We start from the raw sequence: 20,358 nt of genomic DNA, 5'->3' as shown, positions 1-20,358 counted from the left end.
ATAATGTTATATCCTGTGGGGTCATGTTATGCACAATAATATTTATTGGAACAGTTCCAATATTCACCATAGGAGTGTAGGTTACTGAGACACCCAGATTTTGTATTCTATGGGAGAGGCAAATCAGTGTTTCAGAAGTTTTTAATTTCTGACCTCTCTTTACCTGTAAGGGTAAAAGAAATTTATCAGCCCCAGCAGGAATTATGACATCGCTAGATACCTGCATATTCACAGCATATGGCAATTGCTGGTTTGATTTCAGGGCTGCATTTTCATCCTGAAATACTTCAGGGTCCCCCTTTAACCTGCTCCAGAGGCAAGAATTAATCAAATCTATTTGTATGGCATATCTATGTAAGATATCATTGCCAATGTATATTTGATTATGGGGAGTATTTAAAACTAAAAACAGGTGCTTCACTGACTTATTTCCTATAGAGATAGATAATAAGCACTTAGCGGTGATGTTATAGCTTTCAGACCTGTCATCCAGGTTGCTGACACTGTGGTCTTGGGGAGAAAGATATTTAATCACTTTAGGTTCAGCTATCTGCGCTAATAAACCTTCGCTTATATAGCTAGCTTCCTGTTTTAAGTTTATTTTAGCATACTCGGTTTTACCAAGGTCATGCACTTGTATAGGGATAAATAGATCCTCTTTAACTCTCTCAATCCCTGTGAGGTATTGAGTGTGGCCTCCCCCCTTAGGGATTTTATGATCCCCCTTGTGGAGTGATATGGTTAATACATCGCCATCTAGGGAAATATTCGCTATCTTTCCAGGCGAAATTTTAAAAGTATTACCATCAGAACCACTAAAAGGAGTCTGATCGTCTATTTGTAGAATAGTGATTTCAGGTGCAGAGTTATTCCTGAAATGAATCTCCACAGCATCTGGTTTCTCTTCCACCACGTGACAGCTATGTCGGGCGTGAGATATACCAGATTTTTCATAATTGATAGGCCGTTTAACTTGCGACCAAATTACATTATTTATGCAATCAATTATGGTGCTTAATCGTTTCAGGAGATCACTACCAATAATTAAACGATCAGTTGGCAGATCCACTATAATGACAGGGTGTCTTATGACCCTGTTCCCCAATTTAAATTTTAACCAGGCAGTACCGTAAACTTTTAGGGAGTCACCCCCAACACCTATTAGAGAACCGTCAAATTCTTTTATTTTAGGTTTGTGGGGTGTTAGCTCATTTAGCTGTGTGTAGTATCTGTGGGATAGGATAGTTGCCTGTGACCCAGTGTCAATTAATCCCCTGATAGGGTTGGAGACTGAATCTTGCAGCTCAACTAGTACATAATATCTTCCTGCAGTTTCTATCATTTCACACATAAAATTTGCATTCTCATACATTTGTGGGCTTCGCCACGTATTACCTGAGTTTGCCATGCTTTCCGATGCAGAATAAGCTTCATACCTACCTGTTTCCTCTATGACAGGGTCGGCTGGATTCTTTTGTACTGCATCTGTGGAAACAAGGTTAAGAGAGAGCTGCAAAGGAAGAGATTTGTTAACTTTTTCCGGCTGATGTCGCTCATTGTCACAGCTAATTTGTCCGTTTCCGGTCTGTGGGGAGATAACATGATTAGTATCATTGATATTTATTACTACATTTTGTATATCTCTACCCTCCCCTTCAGGTGATACTGCAGTATTTATGACTGTGCCTGTGGTCCACTGCTGACCACTGGCTGTACCCCTAAAAAAGTATTGTTCGGTTGCTGAGCCGTAGATTTTTGACTCATATTAGCGATTTGTTCGCTCAACCGATTTAATTGGGTAAACAGCATATCTACCTGATTGTACAAGTTACCTCTACCCCTGGGCCTATCTCTTGGTGCCCCATTGTACTGATTCCTGGACCATTGGGTTCCCTCAGTGTCAGGGCCACTATTTCTATTCTGGCGTGGTTGCCCCTGGGGTTCAGCTTGTTCAGTATTAATATTTTGGGGAGCATTATATACTTGGGGTGTCTGGTTACCCTGAGAATATCTTCGCCGTCTATTGTATCTACCCTTGCGCGGATACCAATTATTTGGTGAGTATTCTCTTTGTGAGTAATTATTCACCTGATTATGTCCCCCACTTTGGTTATAGTCTCCCTGCGCCTCAACCTGTGTAGGGGGAGGGGCAGAATTAAACCTCTGTGGAGATGGCCTGTTTTGACTGGCCACCTCTGCATAAGTTCTCTTGTTAGACTCCAAATTGAGGGGTTTAGGTGACACCCTAGTTTCTGCTACAATTTTGGGTTTTGATTCCTTTTTAACCCCCTGCTCACTGGACTGCTGAATAGAGTATAATTTTGTACTCTCTTTGATCAGCCATTCCAATGAGCAGTCCTCATCAAAATCTCTAGCTAAGTTAATTTTGATGGGTGTAGGCAGTGCTTCAAAAAATAAATTTACAAATTCTGAGCCGTCAAATTTGGGATTATCTTCAGCCATACTGTACGCATTTTTCAATACAGAAAGGAATTCGATTGGACTCTGATTCGCACGACACTTTAAACCATATACCGCTATCTTCGCGGCAGTTTTAGTGCGATATTGCCCGAATTCTTTTCTGCATTGTCGTTTTACCCCATTCCAGGAATGAATATTCATATCCTTTAGTGAGGCAAAGAATTTGTGATGCTTACTGTCAAATACCCAAGGTAGAAATTCAATTTTCAATTTCTCACTTGTAACATTCATTATAGCTAACGCATTTTCAAAAGCCTGTAAATGATCAATTACAGATGTTGTTCCCTTATTGGAGAATATAGGTACTGCGCGTTGTACGAAGGTGATTATTTTATGGGAATCATAGACTTTATCAGACTTATTTTGGGATTCTCTGTTAGAGTTTCCCTCCCCCGCATCAGCTGCGCTACAGCTATCCTCTGGATTTACATCCTGAGGGGATTGTCTATTTGGGAAATCTACTTCTGACCCGTTAGGGGTCATTTGTCTATGTTGTTCTATATATTTTCGTACCTCGTCCCTGACGCGTTCGCTAAAGGAGTTAGCATTATCTGTATTATTCTCATTGCTAATATAGGGGTTTTCATTATGGCGATATGACCTTTTTAAATCGCTTAATTCTCTCTGGCTTTGCGCAAGCTGTTTATTTAAATCTTGTATCTGTGCGATTAAGTCCATATTGTGCTTATCTAAGGTGGCTAGGTTTTGGGCAAATTCATCCATTTTATTTTTGGCTATTTTTAAACCCTCTTCGCGTCTGCGCGAGGAACGAATACTATTTTCTAGCTCCTGTATTTGCAATCGTTTGTCTGTGACACAAAACGACATTTCGTCAATTATGCATATTAAAAGGGGCCAGGATTTTAGTATTAGTTCGTCTCGCTTTTTGGGAGCTTCGCATTGATTAATCATTAATAATTCCTGGAAGAATTCATTCTCTTCATTCCACATATTATTATTAACGGTAATATTTTTAGCCCTAGTTTCAAGCATATCCATAAAATCATTTAATTCACCCGCAATATTAAACTTCCCTTTAAGGTAACTTAAGATATCTTTCTTAAGGACCTGACCTTTAGTAATAGGTATGGTTATGGGACCAATTTCATTGCTATGTATAGAATTAAATGAGTCACTTCTGGCTACAGACATTATTATATTGGTTTAGTACTTAGTTAAACTAAAACGCTAATACAATTTTTGCCAATAAAAAGAGAGAAGGAAAATTTTTATATTTCAAAAAAATATTATTAATTTTGAAATATGAAAAATTAATATTCCAAAATATGAGAAATTAATATTTTTGATTAACTTTGAAAATATGAAAAATCAATATTTTTGATTAATTTTGAAATATGAAAAATTAATATTTTTATTAATTTTTTCAAAATTAATCTTTAATAATATTTCAAGATATTAATGTCAATCTCGAAATATGAAAATTAATATTTCAACCTTTCAAAAAAAAAAAAAAATATATCTTCAAAATATTAATATCGAAATATGAATTATTATTTTTTTTTTCTCTTTTATAATAATTTCTATTTACTTACAAATATATTATATCAATTATGATGGATATTATTAAATCTCAGAAAAAGTGCCTCCAATTATTATGTCAGTATATTTATGAAAATCTTAGCAGTGCTATCCAAATAATATATATAAGTTTATGGCAGGGTTATAAACACAATACAAAGAAATAGAAACCCTTATCAACCATGCACCTACTAGACCATACAATTAATATAAATATCTGAATTCTTTTATTTAGTTAATATCCATAAACATATTGAACTATATTTGCAATAAAAGGAAACTAAATAAAAGTTTATATGCGTTAGAACCAACTCTTAAGATATGCTATTCTTCTTACAAAACCCAGAACAATATACCTTCGCAATTCAGCCTTATTTATTTAACACAATGGGACTAAAAACCTTTAACATCCAAGCAATACAATTCTAAACAGTGTTTATAAAACAATAGGATAAAATATATATTCTGCTATTTAACTGCAATTTATCCTAATACAAAATTAACCGACAATATCAGAACTTGTATAGATGAGTTACTTAGCCAATTCAGACACAGATTTGAACAATACCTAGGCTTATAACTACCAATTTAAAATACAATATACTTCACCAATTTTGAACCAATTTGTAGCGGTCTTTAGGTCATCTCATTTGAAAGAAGGTTTTTGCACAAATCGAGGATAAGTTTTAAGCTCCTTGCTGAAGTGAACTTTTTTTTTCAGGTATATCGCAGCCAAAATCAGATCACTAATTTTCAACAAGTTACAGACAACTCTCTCTTGTGCATTCAACACTCCCATTATATAATCATTGATGACATCATGTGGGTGGCACTACGGGAGCTGACCTTCCCATTGGTTATCTGGGAAGTCTAAATCGGATTGGCCCTTGGAAATTTCATTTTTAACAGCCAGAAAGAACCTTCTGGCTGTAGTTCTCGCAACATAACACCAGGTGGCAGCATACAGTACAACATAGCAATACAATACAGCATTTCTGACATTTTTAAGCAAGTTAATTTTTTTTTTTTTATAAAATGGTTATTTAATCAGATTACACTCTCTGCATTAATCATATATAACCCCAATTACAGATGGTTAATATTAGGTTATTTTTTTCTGATTATTCTGATACCAAATATGTTATATTATTAACATTTTATTATATCAAGGCAATTTAATACTGCTAATTAGTAGCTTAAAATGCATTACAATTTTATCGGTATCCTGGCATTTATATGTGAATAATAGCTTATTTTTAATTCAGTATTGTACTGTATTCCAAGTGAATCCTGTCTATGTAGATCTGAAATAAGAAAATAAATGTTAATAATCACTTCTCTTCAGGTCCATAAACATCTATTCATGTTTTTAAACACACAGAGGCTAAGTAAGATCTTTTGTGTTTTCAAAACATATACATCATTTCTATGTATATCTGAATTTATTTCCTATATAAATATCCCCTGCAGCAATCATCCACCTAATACAATGTGCTTAATTTTAATATATATATATCATGAATCATAATGTAAGTCATTTGTCTTCACTGTATTATCCTAACATTCTAACTTTTCAGTAACTTCAGTTGCCAGACTTTTTGTCTCATACTCACCACATGGGGTCAATCCATGAGGAGTTGTAAGAGTCTTTAAAACAGCATATTTCCTGTTTAGCCAGCAGTGCAGATGAGTATTTGATTTTATTTGTGTCACCTTCCCCCAAGAGGGGTTTTTGCAGTAAGTCTTCAAATAGAGATTCAGTGAGATAGAACTGTTGTATCACACGTGTCAAATTCCAAAGGGGTCCTTGAACACATTCTTTTCTCACCTCACCAAATGTTCTGAGGTTATAAAAATCTGCATATATAGTCAAATGAATAGGGTCACTGAGCTATTTCCTTTAGAAAAGAAATGTTTGTGTTTCAAAAAGGCTCTACTGATCGTCAATCCTGATAGACGTGTATTAGAAGCTGTGTTCAACAAACTCATGTTTAATTAATCCTGAGTTCTCATCTAACATATACAGTGTATAAAATATACATATATATATATATATATATATATATGTACACATATGTAATATTCATCATAATATTCATATACTCTGACAAAACCCTTTAATGTACTTGAAAGTTGCTATCATATCACCTCTTTCCCTTCTCTCCTCTAAGCTATACATATTTAGGTCATTGAGCCTATCCTGGTAAGTTTTATTTTTTAGACCATGTACCATTTTGGTAGCCCTCCTTTGCACAGATTCAAGTTTGTTAATATCCTTCTGAAGATATGGCCTCCAGAACTGCACACAATATGCAAGATGAGGCCTAACTAATGATCTATAAAGTGGCATAAGAACCTTACTATTTCTGCTGCAAATACCTCTACCAATGCATCCAAGCATTCTGCTAGCCTTACTCGCTGCATTACTACATTGTTTACTAAGTTTTAAATCATCTGAAATAATAATTCCCAAGTCCTGTTCCTCATCTGTAACAGTCAGTAAAGTGTCATTGAGTCTGTAATTAACATTTGGGTTTTTCTTCCCTAAATGCATTATTTTACACTTTGCTGTGTTAAACTTTAGATCCCAGTCATTTGTCCAATCCTCCAATTGTTGTATATCACTTCTCATTTTGTCTACCCCCCCTGGAACATCCACTATGTTACAAATTTTTGTATCATCTGCAAAGAGACATACTTTCCCCTGTAGCCCTTTGCAGATATCACAGATAAATATGATAAACAAAACAGGCCCCAGAACTGACCCCTGAGGAACACCAATAGTAACAGCCCCCTCTGCTGATTGAACTCCATTTACTAAGACACTTTGTTTTCTGTCCTTAAGCCAGCATTCCACCCAGTTCACAATTTTTGAATCTAGACCAAGGAGATACAGTTTGTGAATTAGTTTATTGTGTGGGACGGTGTCAAATGCTTTGCTGAAATCTAGATATGCTACATCAACTGCTCCACCCTTGTCTAATACTTTTGTTACATAATCAAAGAAGTCAATTAGATTAGTCTGACATGATCTCCCTGAAGTAAAACCATGCTGATTTTGGTCCTCTAAATTGTTTGTCTTTATGTAAGTCATAATTCTTTCTTTTAAGAGGCTTTCCATTAATTTCCCTACTACTGAAGTTAAACTAACTGGCCTGTAGTTGCCAGATTCTTCTCTACTGCCCTTTTTATGAAGAGGTATTACATTTGCTATTCTCCAATCATCTGGGACAGCTCCTCTTAATAGTGACTGATTAAACAGATCAGTTAATGGGACAGTTAGCACTGATCAAAGTTCTTTTAAAACCCTTGGATGAATATTATCAGGACCCACTGCCTTTTTAACATTTATTTTTGATAATGCTAACAAAACCTCATCCTCTGTAAAAAGATTACTGTTAAGCTTGTTTCTATTTTTCGTAGCATCCCTTAATGTAGACATTGTATCTTCACAATCTTTTGTGAAAACAGAACAGAAGTAATCATTGAGACAGTCTGCAATCTGCTTATCTCCTTCTATTATTCTACCATCAACTGATTTCAATTTTACTATTCCTACCTTATTTTTTCTTCTTTCACTGATATATCTAAATAATGTTTTGTCCCCATGTTTTACTGACTGTGCTATCTTCTCTTCTGCATGAGCTTTAACCTTCCTAATTAACTGCTTAGTCTTTTTTTGTTGGAGCCTCCATATTTTCATATCATCATCTGCTTGTGTGTGTCTGTAATTTTTATAAGCTATCTTTTTTGTCTTTACAGCATGTGCTACTTCTTTGGAAAACCAAATTGGTTTCCGCTTTCTTTTACTTTTACAGACATGTCTAATACAGTGTGCGGTTGCATTTAAAATGGCACCTTTCACAAATTCCCACTTTTTTTGAACCCCTGTAATAAGAGTTTTCCCTTTTAAATAGTTTTTTAGGTATTCTCCCATTAATGAAAAATCGGCCGTACTAAAGTCTAAAACTTTTGTTTTTAGTCTGGGTGGACAGTTCCTGCACATGAATACTAAACCAAACAGATTGATGATCACTGGATCCTAAGTTCTCACCTACAGATACATCTGAAACTGTATCACTGTTTGTAAGTATTAGATCTAATATAGCTTCCTTACAAGTTGGTTCCTTGACTAATTGCTCAAGTGATTCCCCTAGCAGAGATTCAAGAATATACCTGCTTCTAGCTGATCTAGCAGAAGGAATCTTCCAGTCTATATCTGGCAAATTAAAGTCCCCCAGTACTATAACCTTACCCTTCATGGTCATTTTGGTTATTTCTTCTAATAACAGATTGTCCAGTTTTTCATCCTGCAATGGAGGCCTATATACAACCCCTATTCTAAAAACATTTTTATCTCCAATTTCCAAAGTCACCCAAATACTTTCCACCTCATCATTTGTTCCTACAATTTCAGTAACCTTTATATTTTCATTTACATACAGAGCAACTCCTCCACCTTTCTTTCCTACTCTGTTCTTTTTAAATAACCTGTATCCAGGTATGACTATGTCCCAGTCATGCAAATCATTGTACCATGTTTCTGTTATAGCTACTAAATCCAAGTTGTCCCTAGTCATTATTGAAATGAGTTCAGGTAATTTATTTCCTAAGCTGTGAGCATTTGTGCTCATGGCACAAAGATTTTTTTCTACTAGAATTTCTAGAATTGTTACTTGGACTAACAGTTTTGGCATGCTGTGGGGGGCAGGTGGATATATTAATACTACCCCCCTTTATTAGTTTAAATGATTTCTAATAAAGCATTTGAACTCCTCTCCCAGATACTCTGTTCCTTTAACATCCAAATGCAAGCCATCTCTCCTAAATAACCTAGTATCTTTCAAAACAGAGTTATAATGGCCAATAAAACCAAATCCTTGTTCCCTGCACCACTTATCTAACCAAGAATTAAATGTTGTTATTCGCTCCATCTTTCCTGCTTCCTGGCCATACACAGGTAAAATAGCAGAAAATGATAGAGTTGATGCCAAATTCTCTAAATGATTACCTAGGTCACAAAACTCTTTCTGAACAGCAGCAACATGATTACTAGCCAGATCATTTGTTCCTAAATGAACAATCACATCTAACTCACTTCCCTTTCCTGCTGCCTTAACAATTCTCAAAATACGATTCTTATCCCTGTGAGCAGTAGCTCCTGGAAGACAACTAACCTCCCTTGCTTCTCCTTTACTTTCACCTAAATACACATTCTCAAAATAGTGTCACCCACTAACAGTCTTTTCCTCAAAAACACATCTGCAGTTCTTTCCTGTGTTATGTTACCTGGAGAATCAGGTACCAATAGATTTAAATTACCTGTTACAGCTTCAGAGGGCTCAGAAACAGCAATCTCCTCATCACAAGTGTATTCGGCAAGAGCAGCATAGGAGTTTTGCAATGGCAGAGGTTGTGGGCAATGCTTTTGGTCTACTGTTGTACTGGTCTACCATTCCTCCCTACCTCAAGAAAGCTCTGAGTTAACTTCTGAGATGTTTAAGCCTAATATTGAATTTTGAATAGGCAATGGCCTCTATTTATCAAGATGTCTACTTTCTAGCATTCGCCGGCCCCAATACCCTCGCTCAAGGTAGGGTGATCTTCAGGGGATTAGTGTAAGGTTTTTTAAGGGGGGTTTGGGTGGGTTTTAGAGTAAAGTTGGGTGTGGGTGGTGGGTTTTAATGTTGGGGGGGTTGTATATCTTTTTTTACAGGTAAAAGAGCTGATTACTTTGGGGCAATGCCCCGCAAAAAGCCCTTTTAAGGGCTATTTGTAATTTAGTATAGGCTAGGGAATTTTATTATTTTGGGGGGATTTTTTATTTTATTAGGGAGCTTAGATTAGGTTTAATTAGTTTAAACTTCTTGTAATTTTTTTTATTTTCTGTAATTTAGAGGTTTTTTTTTGTACTTTAGTTAATTTTAGTTATTTATATTTAATTGTAGGTAATTGTATTTACTTAATTTAATTTATTTAATTGTAGTATAGTGTTAGGTGTAATTGTAACTTAGGCTAGGTTTTATTTTACAGGTATATTTGTATTTATTTTAACTAGGTAGCGGCGGTTTAGGAGTTAATAAATTTATTATAGTTGCGGCGTGGTCCGGGAGCGCCGATTTAGGGGTTAAACATTTTATTTCATTGCGGCGGGGTCAGGGAGCGGCGGTTTAGGGGTTAATACGTATAATGTAGGTGGCAGCAGTGTCGGGGCGGCGGTTTAGGGGTTAATAAGTATAAAGTAGGTGGCGGCGGTGTAGGGGGGCAGATTAGGGGTGTTTAGACTTGGGGTGTTGGGTGCAGACACTTCCCATAGGAATCAATGGGATATCGGGCAGCAGCGAACATGAGCTCTTGCTGCTGTCAGACTCCCATTGATTCCTATGGGATCCGCCGCCTCCAGGGCGGCTGATTGAAAACCAGGTACACTGGGCCGAAATAGTGGCTAGCGTACCTGGTTGTTCTTTGATAACTTCCAAAAGTAGTCAGATTGTGCCGAACTTGCATTCGGAACATCTGGAGTGACGCAACCATTGATCTGTGTCGGACTGAGTCTGGTGGATCGTATTTTACGTCACTAGATTCTACTTTTGCCGGTCTGTAGGGCTTGATAACTATGGCGAATCAGCCTCGCTACAAATACGCTGCGGAATTCCAGCATATTTGCGGTTGACGGCTTGATAAATAGAGGCCTTTGTCTCTCTTTGAAGAACCAGCTAATAGACCTTACGCATTGAGAACTCTAAAGGTTAATAGGATATAATTTTATATTTAAACCATTCCCAAACGGAACATTAGACAAAATATCACAATGTTGTCTTACCCAGTATCATTATCGTAGGTGAAAAAGAATCCTTAGGGAGCTATTCTCTCATCCACATATAAAAAACAAGGTAACAAAAGCACAAGGACTTACCTAAACCCTTTTACCCGCAAGTTCTTGGACATACTGTAATCTTAAATTCTTATGATGTTGATTTGTTATTGTTGTCTTCCCATGGCTTGTGCCAGATATTTGATAAAATATATATATATATAATATCTGATTTTTTGCATTAGTTGTAGCTTTGAAATAAGTATTTTGTTGTTTACATTGGCTTGCTCTTTCGTTTTAAAGTAAAGTACGAATATTACTTCCAATGAAACTACAAAATTAGACAAACACAGTAAACAAATGTTACAAAAACATGTATTTATTTGTTAAGTATGTGTAACAATATAATTTCAGTTTTATATATATATTGCATTCTATTAAAAAAATATTTTGTATAATATAGTAAAATATATTTTTCATTTTATCATTTCATCCTAAAATCATATATTGTATGCCCATTAATCTATTATGAAATACATGTGTATTGTCAAGTTTATATACGAATACATAACATACAAGTTAATAAATGTATTACTGGCCAATGAATTATAGACCCAGCCCTTTGTAACTGAGGTTACCTAGACAGCATAAAAAAGATAGGCAACAGAGATTAGTAGGTCGATGGGGTAGGATAGACACATACCATTTTTAAATGAATGTAGAATAATTTTTATATTATTTAGTATAACACATTTAATCACACCAGAATATATGAAAAACTATTGATTAGTTATTTAGGTAGTTCATTTTGCAGCATTCTACTTTAGTATTACACCTACAATTCTTTGAATTCAGAAGTAAATATTAAGTTTACAAGACTAAATAAATCACTGTTTTATTTATTTTTGTGTAAAGGAAAAATAATAGTGCCTCTAGTGGAGATAAGAAGTATATAATCTAATAACACCATAGCTTGAGGTTCATATATCTCTAAAAGTTTATATCTAATGACAATGATATAGAAAAAGAAAATTACTTTAACAAATGGAATTATTTATCAGTCTCTTGGATGCATTTCTACAAAAGGTAACTTGTACACTAGAATTATGTAAATTATTGGAGTTGTTGTGGGTGTTTTACTTCAGTAAAATGTCAAATTTGTTTTGCATGATCTGCTTGCTAGTTGTTGCGTCGTGTTTATTTAAAACATGTTTATTACATTTTCTTAAATCTCCATTGCATTTCTTAAAATGTACACAGAATGAACTAAGATTGTAAAAGGTTATACCTAGATATTTATATTTTATAATAAACGCCTTTGGCAGAAATGTCTTAATGCATCAGTTTTCATACGAAGATGGATATCCTTATATGGGTAGTTGTACGGAATTTAACCAGATATGTAACCGGAGACTTTTTTCATGTTCTGTTGGTTTTGTTCTCACTAAAACATTAGATGCTTTCTGTCCTCAGATGTTTCCATTGAAATGTAAAGTCAAATTCAAAGTCATCCTTTTCTTGCTCTTTGGCCAAGTCAATAAACACCTTTGAAAAAAAGCACAGATAAAGGTTATGACGTGATACTCAAGGATACTCAGCTTGGTTTTGTGTAGAAATACACTATACTTAATAGTAAGTACAGAAGTCAATTACTAGTGTACTATGTTTATTATTCTGCAGCTGTCTTCAGCTTTTGAAACTGTTGACCATCTTTTCCTGTGTCCTATGGAATTTGTGACTCACAGCTTTTTGTGATCTTCTTTTCATCTTCCTACCATACATGCAGTGTATCCTCTCCAGTCATCCTATCTACCTGTTAGAGTGCTGGAAGGCTTTGTTTTTTGGCCCCCCTCAACATTTTAATCTACCCATTATCTCTATGTTGTTTAATAAAGTCCATGGGTTTAAGTATCTTCTGTATGCTGATGAGACCCAAGTCTACCTATCTGTACCAGAGATATCCTCATCCTTACTCACATCACTGTCTATCTGTTATATTAACCTGTATGTCTTCTCACCATTTATTATTTAAATGGTCCAAAACTGTGCTTCTCCTCTTTTCCCTTCATCCAATTAACCTATAGCTCAAAACTCAATAACTCATAGCAATGCTGTCTGATGCCTTGGGATCACATATGAATCAGAAATGGAATTTTTCCCTACATTCATTCACTGGAAATTTCCCACCACATCAACTCACAAGACAACTACATTTTAAATGTACTGTGTTCATATACTGCCTTGACTACTGCAACTCCATCCTTTCTGATCTCCCACACTACTGCCTGTCCCTTCTTCAACTCATCATGCATGCCTCTCCCATAATAATATTCTTCACATATTGCTTCTTATCTGGTGTTCCTCTCTGCAAATCAATCAGTTGTTTCCTTTAGCTTCAAATATTAAATCCTGACCCTAACATACAAAGCACTAAAAAAACTGTACTATCCTGTATCTCTGCCCTTCTGTGCAAATATGCTCCATTTGTTCTTCCCAAAATGTTCTTTACTGCTCTTTTGTTACATGTACTCATTTAAATATAAAGTGCTTTTCATCTATTTTCTTGAACTCTCATTCCACAAGAATTTCCTTAAGTTTTGAGACCCTCAGTTGTTCCAAAGAAACACTGCTATTCAGGGATGTTTACAATTCATCTCTCTATTTTCTCACTTAAATCCCCTCCTTTTCTTATCATCATGTATTCACTTTACATTCTAAGCCCACATGTCCTGTATTCCACCTTTTTTATAAGATGACTTACACCGAATGTCAAAAGTTTGCTAATGTTCTCTACAAGGGAACTGGATTATATATTTTTTTAATCCTTTGCTTGTCTTTTGCCAGAAATAGAATGATTCTTCATTATGCAGTATTAGGATTCATACATCATAAAGAGTGACAAAAGTAAGCAGTTTACTTTAAAGCTTTTAAGACAAAACATACTCTTAAACAGTAAACAGGGACATTATAAACGGTATATAATGTGTTGCAGTTAGGTTCTGGAGATTATTTGGCAAGTATATAGCTCACAGCATGCACCTGAGATTTCTCCTATCAACAGCCTGACATTAATTGAAGCTGACCACTATCAGATGGAGAACTGCTGTAGTAAAAAATTGAGCAACTCTGTATTTCACATAAAGAGATTTGTGATAACATCCAAAGCAATTATGTGCATGTGTCATAGGTCCTGATAATCAAAAACTCACCAACATGTAAATAAATCATGCAAAATCTTTTAGAATGTTTTGTGATTATTATATATTAATGAAGGTGTCTCTCATTTACAAAAGAACCCTGCATAACAAAATAAACAGCTCTCCAGCTAAACATTGCCTTTAAATATATTATTGTAGGGATCTCACAGTACTGAGGAGACATCTTAGACAACCTTGCCAGACGAGAGAACATTAGATCATCAGATCCTCTTTTAGCAAAATGCACTAAGATGTTTATCCAGGATATTCAGCTACAATAGCATCAAAGTCTATACAGCTTTAACAAACACAAATGTATTCTGTATAGCTGATTAAATAATGTTTACTCATCAGAGACTGGTTAGGCCAGTAAGCATTGATAGACAGGAGAGATTTCAAAGTGAATTCTATCCACCTAATCTCAAAGTTAATTTCCTCCCTCACTTATGCTGTAAAGAACACAAAGAAAAAGCCATTTAATCATCTTTTATCATTGGAAAAAGTCACTATATCATAATTCCTCTAAGAAATATTCTATACACATACCTGTTCTAGTGTTGGCTGTGAGAAGTTATACTCCTCAATGTTATAAATCCGTTTAGCTGTGTAGTGAAAGAAACACAATTAATAAAGGAAAGTAGTTCAAAACTACATACAACCCCCCCCCCCCCCCTAAAAAAAGACCACAATACAATGGCAGCTGTTGTTGTGAATTGTAGTTATTCAGAATGATACATAGCATTAGGCATTTATAGATCAGGAAGTCAAATATGTTTTGTATGGTATTGTGGGGTAAGGACCCGAATATAGTATTATTTTATATGTAGCATGTTAAAGGGACATTAAACACTTTGAGATGGTAATATAAAATAATAAATTGTATATATAAAACAACTCTGCAATATACTTTCATTATTTATTTTGTTCTCTTTGCCTGTAATTCCATTCTGAAATTGTGAGCTTTTCAGTTCCTGTTAGAAATGGAAGTGCAGAACACTGTTAAATCCAGCTCAACCATTGGCTGCACACTCTAGTGACCTATTTATAACTGTCTCTAATTGGCCACAGCAGAGAAGGTAACACAAGTTACAACATGGCAGCTCCCAGTGTTTTATAGACACTAAAACTTTACACTTATTTTGTCACTTTTTAAACAACTAATGAAACTTTAAAAAATACATCTACATGTTACTCAAGGACTAATCTTTTAATCTTTGAATGTATCATTCTATCTAGCATGTATTTAGTGTTTAATGTCCCTTTAATGGAGTGTGACTATGTAGTATGTTGTGTATGCTAGGTAACTGTACAGCTTTGGAGAAGTCTTTCCTTCCAACCATCCCATCAAGTCAATGAAAAATATGTGTGATGGTTACTGGGAAGTTAGCAATTAACTGTCTTGTATTTTTTTTACTTGGTGAGGACCCTGACTGTCAATGCTGACCCGTTTGCATAGCTGATCTAAATGTATAACTTGTAGAGCGTTGGCAGTTATAAGAAAAAGCTTAACCCATTTACTTCATGTTCTCCATGCTATTGCTCTCTCCCTACTTCGGTGATCTGTTGTTCTATACTATGGGGCCTATTTATCAAGCTCCATGTTTCTGAAGGCTGAAGGCTCGCCAGAAACACAAGTTATGAAGCAGCGATCTAAAGACCGCTGCTCCATAACTTGTCCGCCTGCTCTGAGGCGGCAGACAGACATCGCTGAAAATCAACCCGATCCAATACGATCGGGTTGATTGACACCCCCTGCTAGCGGCCCATTGGCCGCAAATCTGCAGGGGGCGGTATTGCACCAGCAGTTCACTAGAACTGCTGGTGCAATGATAAATGCCGAGAGCGTATGAGCGGACATGATTTGAAGAATTTAAAGAAGTTTGTGTATTTGCATTATCTCTTTGGCGCTGTAATATTTTCTTTACTTTTATGAAGAACTTCTGCTGCCTGTCTTGTAGAGTGTTTGAAAGTCAATGCTAAAAGATATATCAAGGAGTTTGTACATGTGTTTTAGTATTCGATATTTTTTGCCCAATAAGCATCCTAGTGTAGACCTTTAGGACATCTCTAATAAGCACTCAATTATCAGTCTGATTGATAAGCTGCTAGATACCCATACAGAGACTAGTAAATCATTTGTTTGTGCTTTAAATAATTTCAGCCTTACCTTCTTCCAAAACTGAAAAAGCGTGTGACAAGGATTGTACGTTATCCATCGGTATCTTGTAGACCAGCAAAGAAGAGAATCTGTGGAGCAATGAAAAAATGTTTATGTCTAAGTTAAAATTATTAATAAAATGTTTTGCTATCACTTTGAGACCCTTCTAATAAAATAAGGAATTAATAATTACCAGCTAGATTATGAGTTTTGAGCGTCATAGGGAAATTAACGGCCGCAACATTTTCGGCATTATTTCACCTCCCTATAGCGCTGTTATTACAAGTTTTAAAAAAGCAGGCTTGTGCGGGCAATATGGTTGTGTTGAGCTCCATACCGCACTGAAATCAAGCGCTGCTTTGACGTGCTTGTGCACGATTTCCCCATAGACATCAATGGGGAGAGCCGGCAAAAAAAAAGCCTAACACCTGCGATTGCGGAAACAAAAGCTTTGTAACGCAGCACCATTGATGTCTATGGGGAAAAGAAAAGGTTACGCTTAAATCTAACACCCTAACATAAACCCTGAGTCTAAACACCCCTAATCTGCTGCCCCTAACATCGCCGCCACCTACATTACAGTTATTAACCCATAATCTGCTGCCCCTAACATCGCTGCCACCTACATTACAGTAATTAACCCCTAATCTGACGCCCCTAACATCGTCACCATCTACATTACAGTTATTAACCCCTAATCTGCCACCCCCAATGTCGCTGCCACTATACTAAAGTTATTAACCCCTAAACTTAACCCTAACGTAACCCTAAACATAAGTCTAACACTAACCCTAACACCCCCTAACTTAAATATAATTAAAATAAATCTAAATAAACCTTACAATTATTAACTAAATAATTCCTATTTAAAACTAACTACATACCTGTAAAAAAAAACTAAGCTAGCTACAATATAACTAATAGTTATATTGTAGCTATCTTAGGTTTTATTTTTATTTCACAGATAAGTTTGTATTTATTTTAAATAGGTAGACTAGTTAGTAAATAGTTATTAACTATTTACTAGCTACCTAGTTAAAATAAATACGTTACCTGTAAAATAAAACCTAGCCTGCCTTACACTAAAACCTAACGTTACAATAAAATGAAATGAATTAAATTAATAAAATACAATTTACTAAATTACAAAAAAAAATAAACACTAAATTACAAAAAATAAAAAACGAAATTATCAAAAATAAAAACGAATTACTCCTAATCTAATAGCCCTATCAAAATAAAAAAGCCCCCCACAAAATAAAAAAAAACCCTAGCCTACACTTAACTGCCAATGGCCCTTAAAATGGCCTTTTGCTGGGCATTGCCCCAAAGAAATCAGCTCTTTTACCTGTAAAAAAAAATACAAACACCCTCCAACAGTAAAACCCACCACCCACCCAACCCCCCCAAATAAAAACCTATCTAAATAAACCTAAGCTAAACATTGCCCTGAAAAGGGCATTTGGATGGGCATTGCCCTTAAAAGGGCATTTAGCTCTTTTACATTGCCCAAAATCCTAACCTAAAAAAAAACCACCCAAAAAAAACCTTAAAAAAACCTAACACTAACCCCCAACGATCCACTTACAGTTATCGAAGTCCGGACATCCATCCTCATCCAGCCGGCGAAGTCCTCATCCAAGTGAAAAGAAGTCTTCATCCAGACGGCATCTTCTATCTTCATCCATGCGGAGCGGAGCGGGTCCATCTTCTATACATCCGGCGCAGAGCATCCTCTTCTTACGGTCGTCGCTGTAAACTGAAGGTTCCCTTTAAGTGACGTCATCCAAGATGGCGTCCCTTACATTCCTATTGGCTGAAAGATTTCTATCAGCCAATAGGAATTAAAGGGGAAAAATCCTATTTGCTGTTGCAATCAGTCAATAGGTTTGAGATTTCATCCTATTGGCTGATCCAATCAGCCAATAGGATTGAGCTCTCATTCTATTGGCTGTTCCAATCAGTTACAGGTAACTTTGTATTTATTTTAACTAGTCTACCTAGTTAAAATAAATACAAACTTACCTGGGAAATAAAAATAAAACCTAAGATAGCTATAATATAACTATTAGTTATTTCCTAGCTAGCTTAGGGTTTTTTTTACAGGTAAGTTTGTGTTTAGTTTTAAATAAGAATTATTTAGTTAATAATTGTAAGGTTTATTTAGATTTATTTTAATTATATTTAAGTTAGGGGGTGTTAGGCTTAGGGTTACGTTAGGGTTAGATTTAGGGTTACGTTAGGGTTAGGATTAGGGGTTAATATATTTATGTAGCGTTAGTGATGTGGGAGGTCAGAGGTTTAGGGGTTAATAATTTGTTTTAGTATATTTCGTTGTGGGGGGCTTGAGGTTTAGTGGTTAATAGGTTTATTATAGCGGCGGTGTGGGCGGACGGCAGATTAGGGGTTAATAATATTTAAATAGTGTTTGCGATGTGGGAGGGCGGAGGTTTAGGGGTTAATAGGTTTATTATAGTGGCAACGATTTCTGGGAGCGGCGGAATAGAGGTTAATACATTTTTATAGTGGCGGCAATGTCCAGAGCGGCAGATTAGGGGTTAATACATTTATTATAGTGTTTGCGATGCGGGAGGGCCTCGGTTTAGGGGTTAATAGGTAGTTTATGGGTGTTTAGTGTACTTTGTAGCAGTTTAGTTATGAGTTTTATGGTACAGCTTTGTAACGTAAAGATCATAACTACTGACTTTAGATGGCGGTACGGATCTTGTGGTTATAGAGTGTATTACTCACTTTTTGGCCTCCCAGGCAAACTCGTAATACCTGCGCTATGGAAGTCCCATTGAAAAATGACTTTTTAAAAAGTGCAGTACTGACGTTGCATGACAGCCAAAAAGGTGTGCGGTACACCTATACCTACAAGACTTGTAATAGCATAACGCTGCTTTTTCACTCATAACGCCAAACTCATAATCTAGCTATAAGATAGTTATTCACAGTTTTGTTTAGAAGACCATAGATAATATTTATGCACACAATAGTGTTTTAAAGGTTCAATCAAGCTCTCCAGCATGATTTTAGTCCCTGTCTATAGAGAAAGATTTTGTATAGTCACGTGTTTACAGACCATTTATCATTGCAGAAACCAAGTGGCTAAAGGGTACAAGCCAATCATTTTTCCACACAAACACTTATGATACATGAGCTGTAAGACTCTTTACCACTTTTAGTCATTTATGTTCGCATTCTATTACATGGCAATTAAAACATATACATATTAACTGCCTTGTGGTACATGGACAGCTGTATTCAATGTAGGCTTTTCCTTTTTCCTTAATCTAAATTCTGGTTAAGTAATTTACATTTTTCATCTCAAAGAGGAGTAGACAGCTAGCTTGTTTTTTGTGGTAAGAAATTCAAAAAAGTAAATGCACTACAAATAGAGATATTTGGAGCATATTTTCCAAGTGATCACAATTCATTTTTGATTCATATACTAAAATCCCTTGGCTGTGAGTTTGTTTGTTTTTTTTAACAGATGCTGCAAGGAAAAGGTATTTTTCTTTCCAGAAACATACCAGTTTCCAGTTAAGTAGATGTAATTTTTTTAAAACGACGAACCCTTTAGCAGGTTTATACTTTATATTACAGGTGTTTTGATAAAATAGTGCTTCCATTTTTTTTTTAAATAAAATTGTCTCTGAATTTTAGCTTATTTTAAGATTTATTTGCCTTTTTTTCTAAACTGTCTTCTTCAGTAAATTGCTTCATTTTGGATCTAGTGAAAGGTTTGAAGACCTTTATCCAACAAGGCAGCAAAGATATAAATAGATTGTCATTCCACAATTTCATAGGGAAGGGCTGCTTACAGCAAAATAAGATTCAAAGAAACAAATTTGCGCTTTATCTTTAAAGCCTACCATTTGCAGGACAAGGCAGTTTCACAAGGCCTAAATACATAATTAACAAAGACGGGCTCTTATTGTGCAGCAGAAGCTAATGCCTCAACCGCAGACGTCTACAATACTACAGTATTGTTAACACCATATGGCTTTTTTATTTATGACAAATACCACTTGCTTTTCCTGTGTTGGTTTTTGTGAATTACCCTTGCCATTTTTTTAAAACAGAGAAAAATGATGTGAGTACAGAAGTTTTTCCACAGAGGCACGTACAGTTGTTCCCATAAGTTCACATACCCTGGCAGAATT

The 20,358-nt window shown here is 35.5% G+C and overlaps 1 protein-coding gene across 4 annotated transcripts in view; it reads right to left on the bottom strand.

The window, feature by feature from the left end:
* Positions 1 to 11,197: 11,197 nt before the first annotated feature.
* Positions 11,198 to 20,358, bottom strand: part of LOC128653763 (ABC-type organic anion transporter ABCA8) — a 752,731-nt gene continuing 743,570 nt past the window's right edge. For all 4 annotated transcript variants that reach the window (XM_053707247.1, XM_053707265.1, XM_053707256.1 and 1 more), the window contains 3 exons: positions 16,199 to 16,278; positions 14,578 to 14,633; positions 11,198 to 12,379 (listed from right to left, as the gene is read on the bottom strand). In XM_053707247.1, the coding sequence (XP_053563222.1) occupies positions 12,287 to 12,379; positions 14,578 to 14,633; positions 16,199 to 16,278 (229 nt within the window). In that variant the 3' untranslated portion in view covers positions 11,198 to 12,286. The remainder of the gene's footprint in view (positions 12,380 to 14,577; positions 14,634 to 16,198; positions 16,279 to 20,358) is intronic.

This window comes from Bombina bombina, chromosome 1 (genome assembly GCF_027579735.1).
Source record: "Bombina bombina isolate aBomBom1 chromosome 1, aBomBom1.pri, whole genome shotgun sequence".
NCBI classification, from domain to species: Eukaryota; Metazoa; Chordata; class Amphibia; order Anura; family Bombinatoridae; genus Bombina; species Bombina bombina.
The sequence above is the reverse complement of the archived record's forward strand: the minus strand, read 5'-3'. Positions and strand labels throughout refer to the sequence as shown.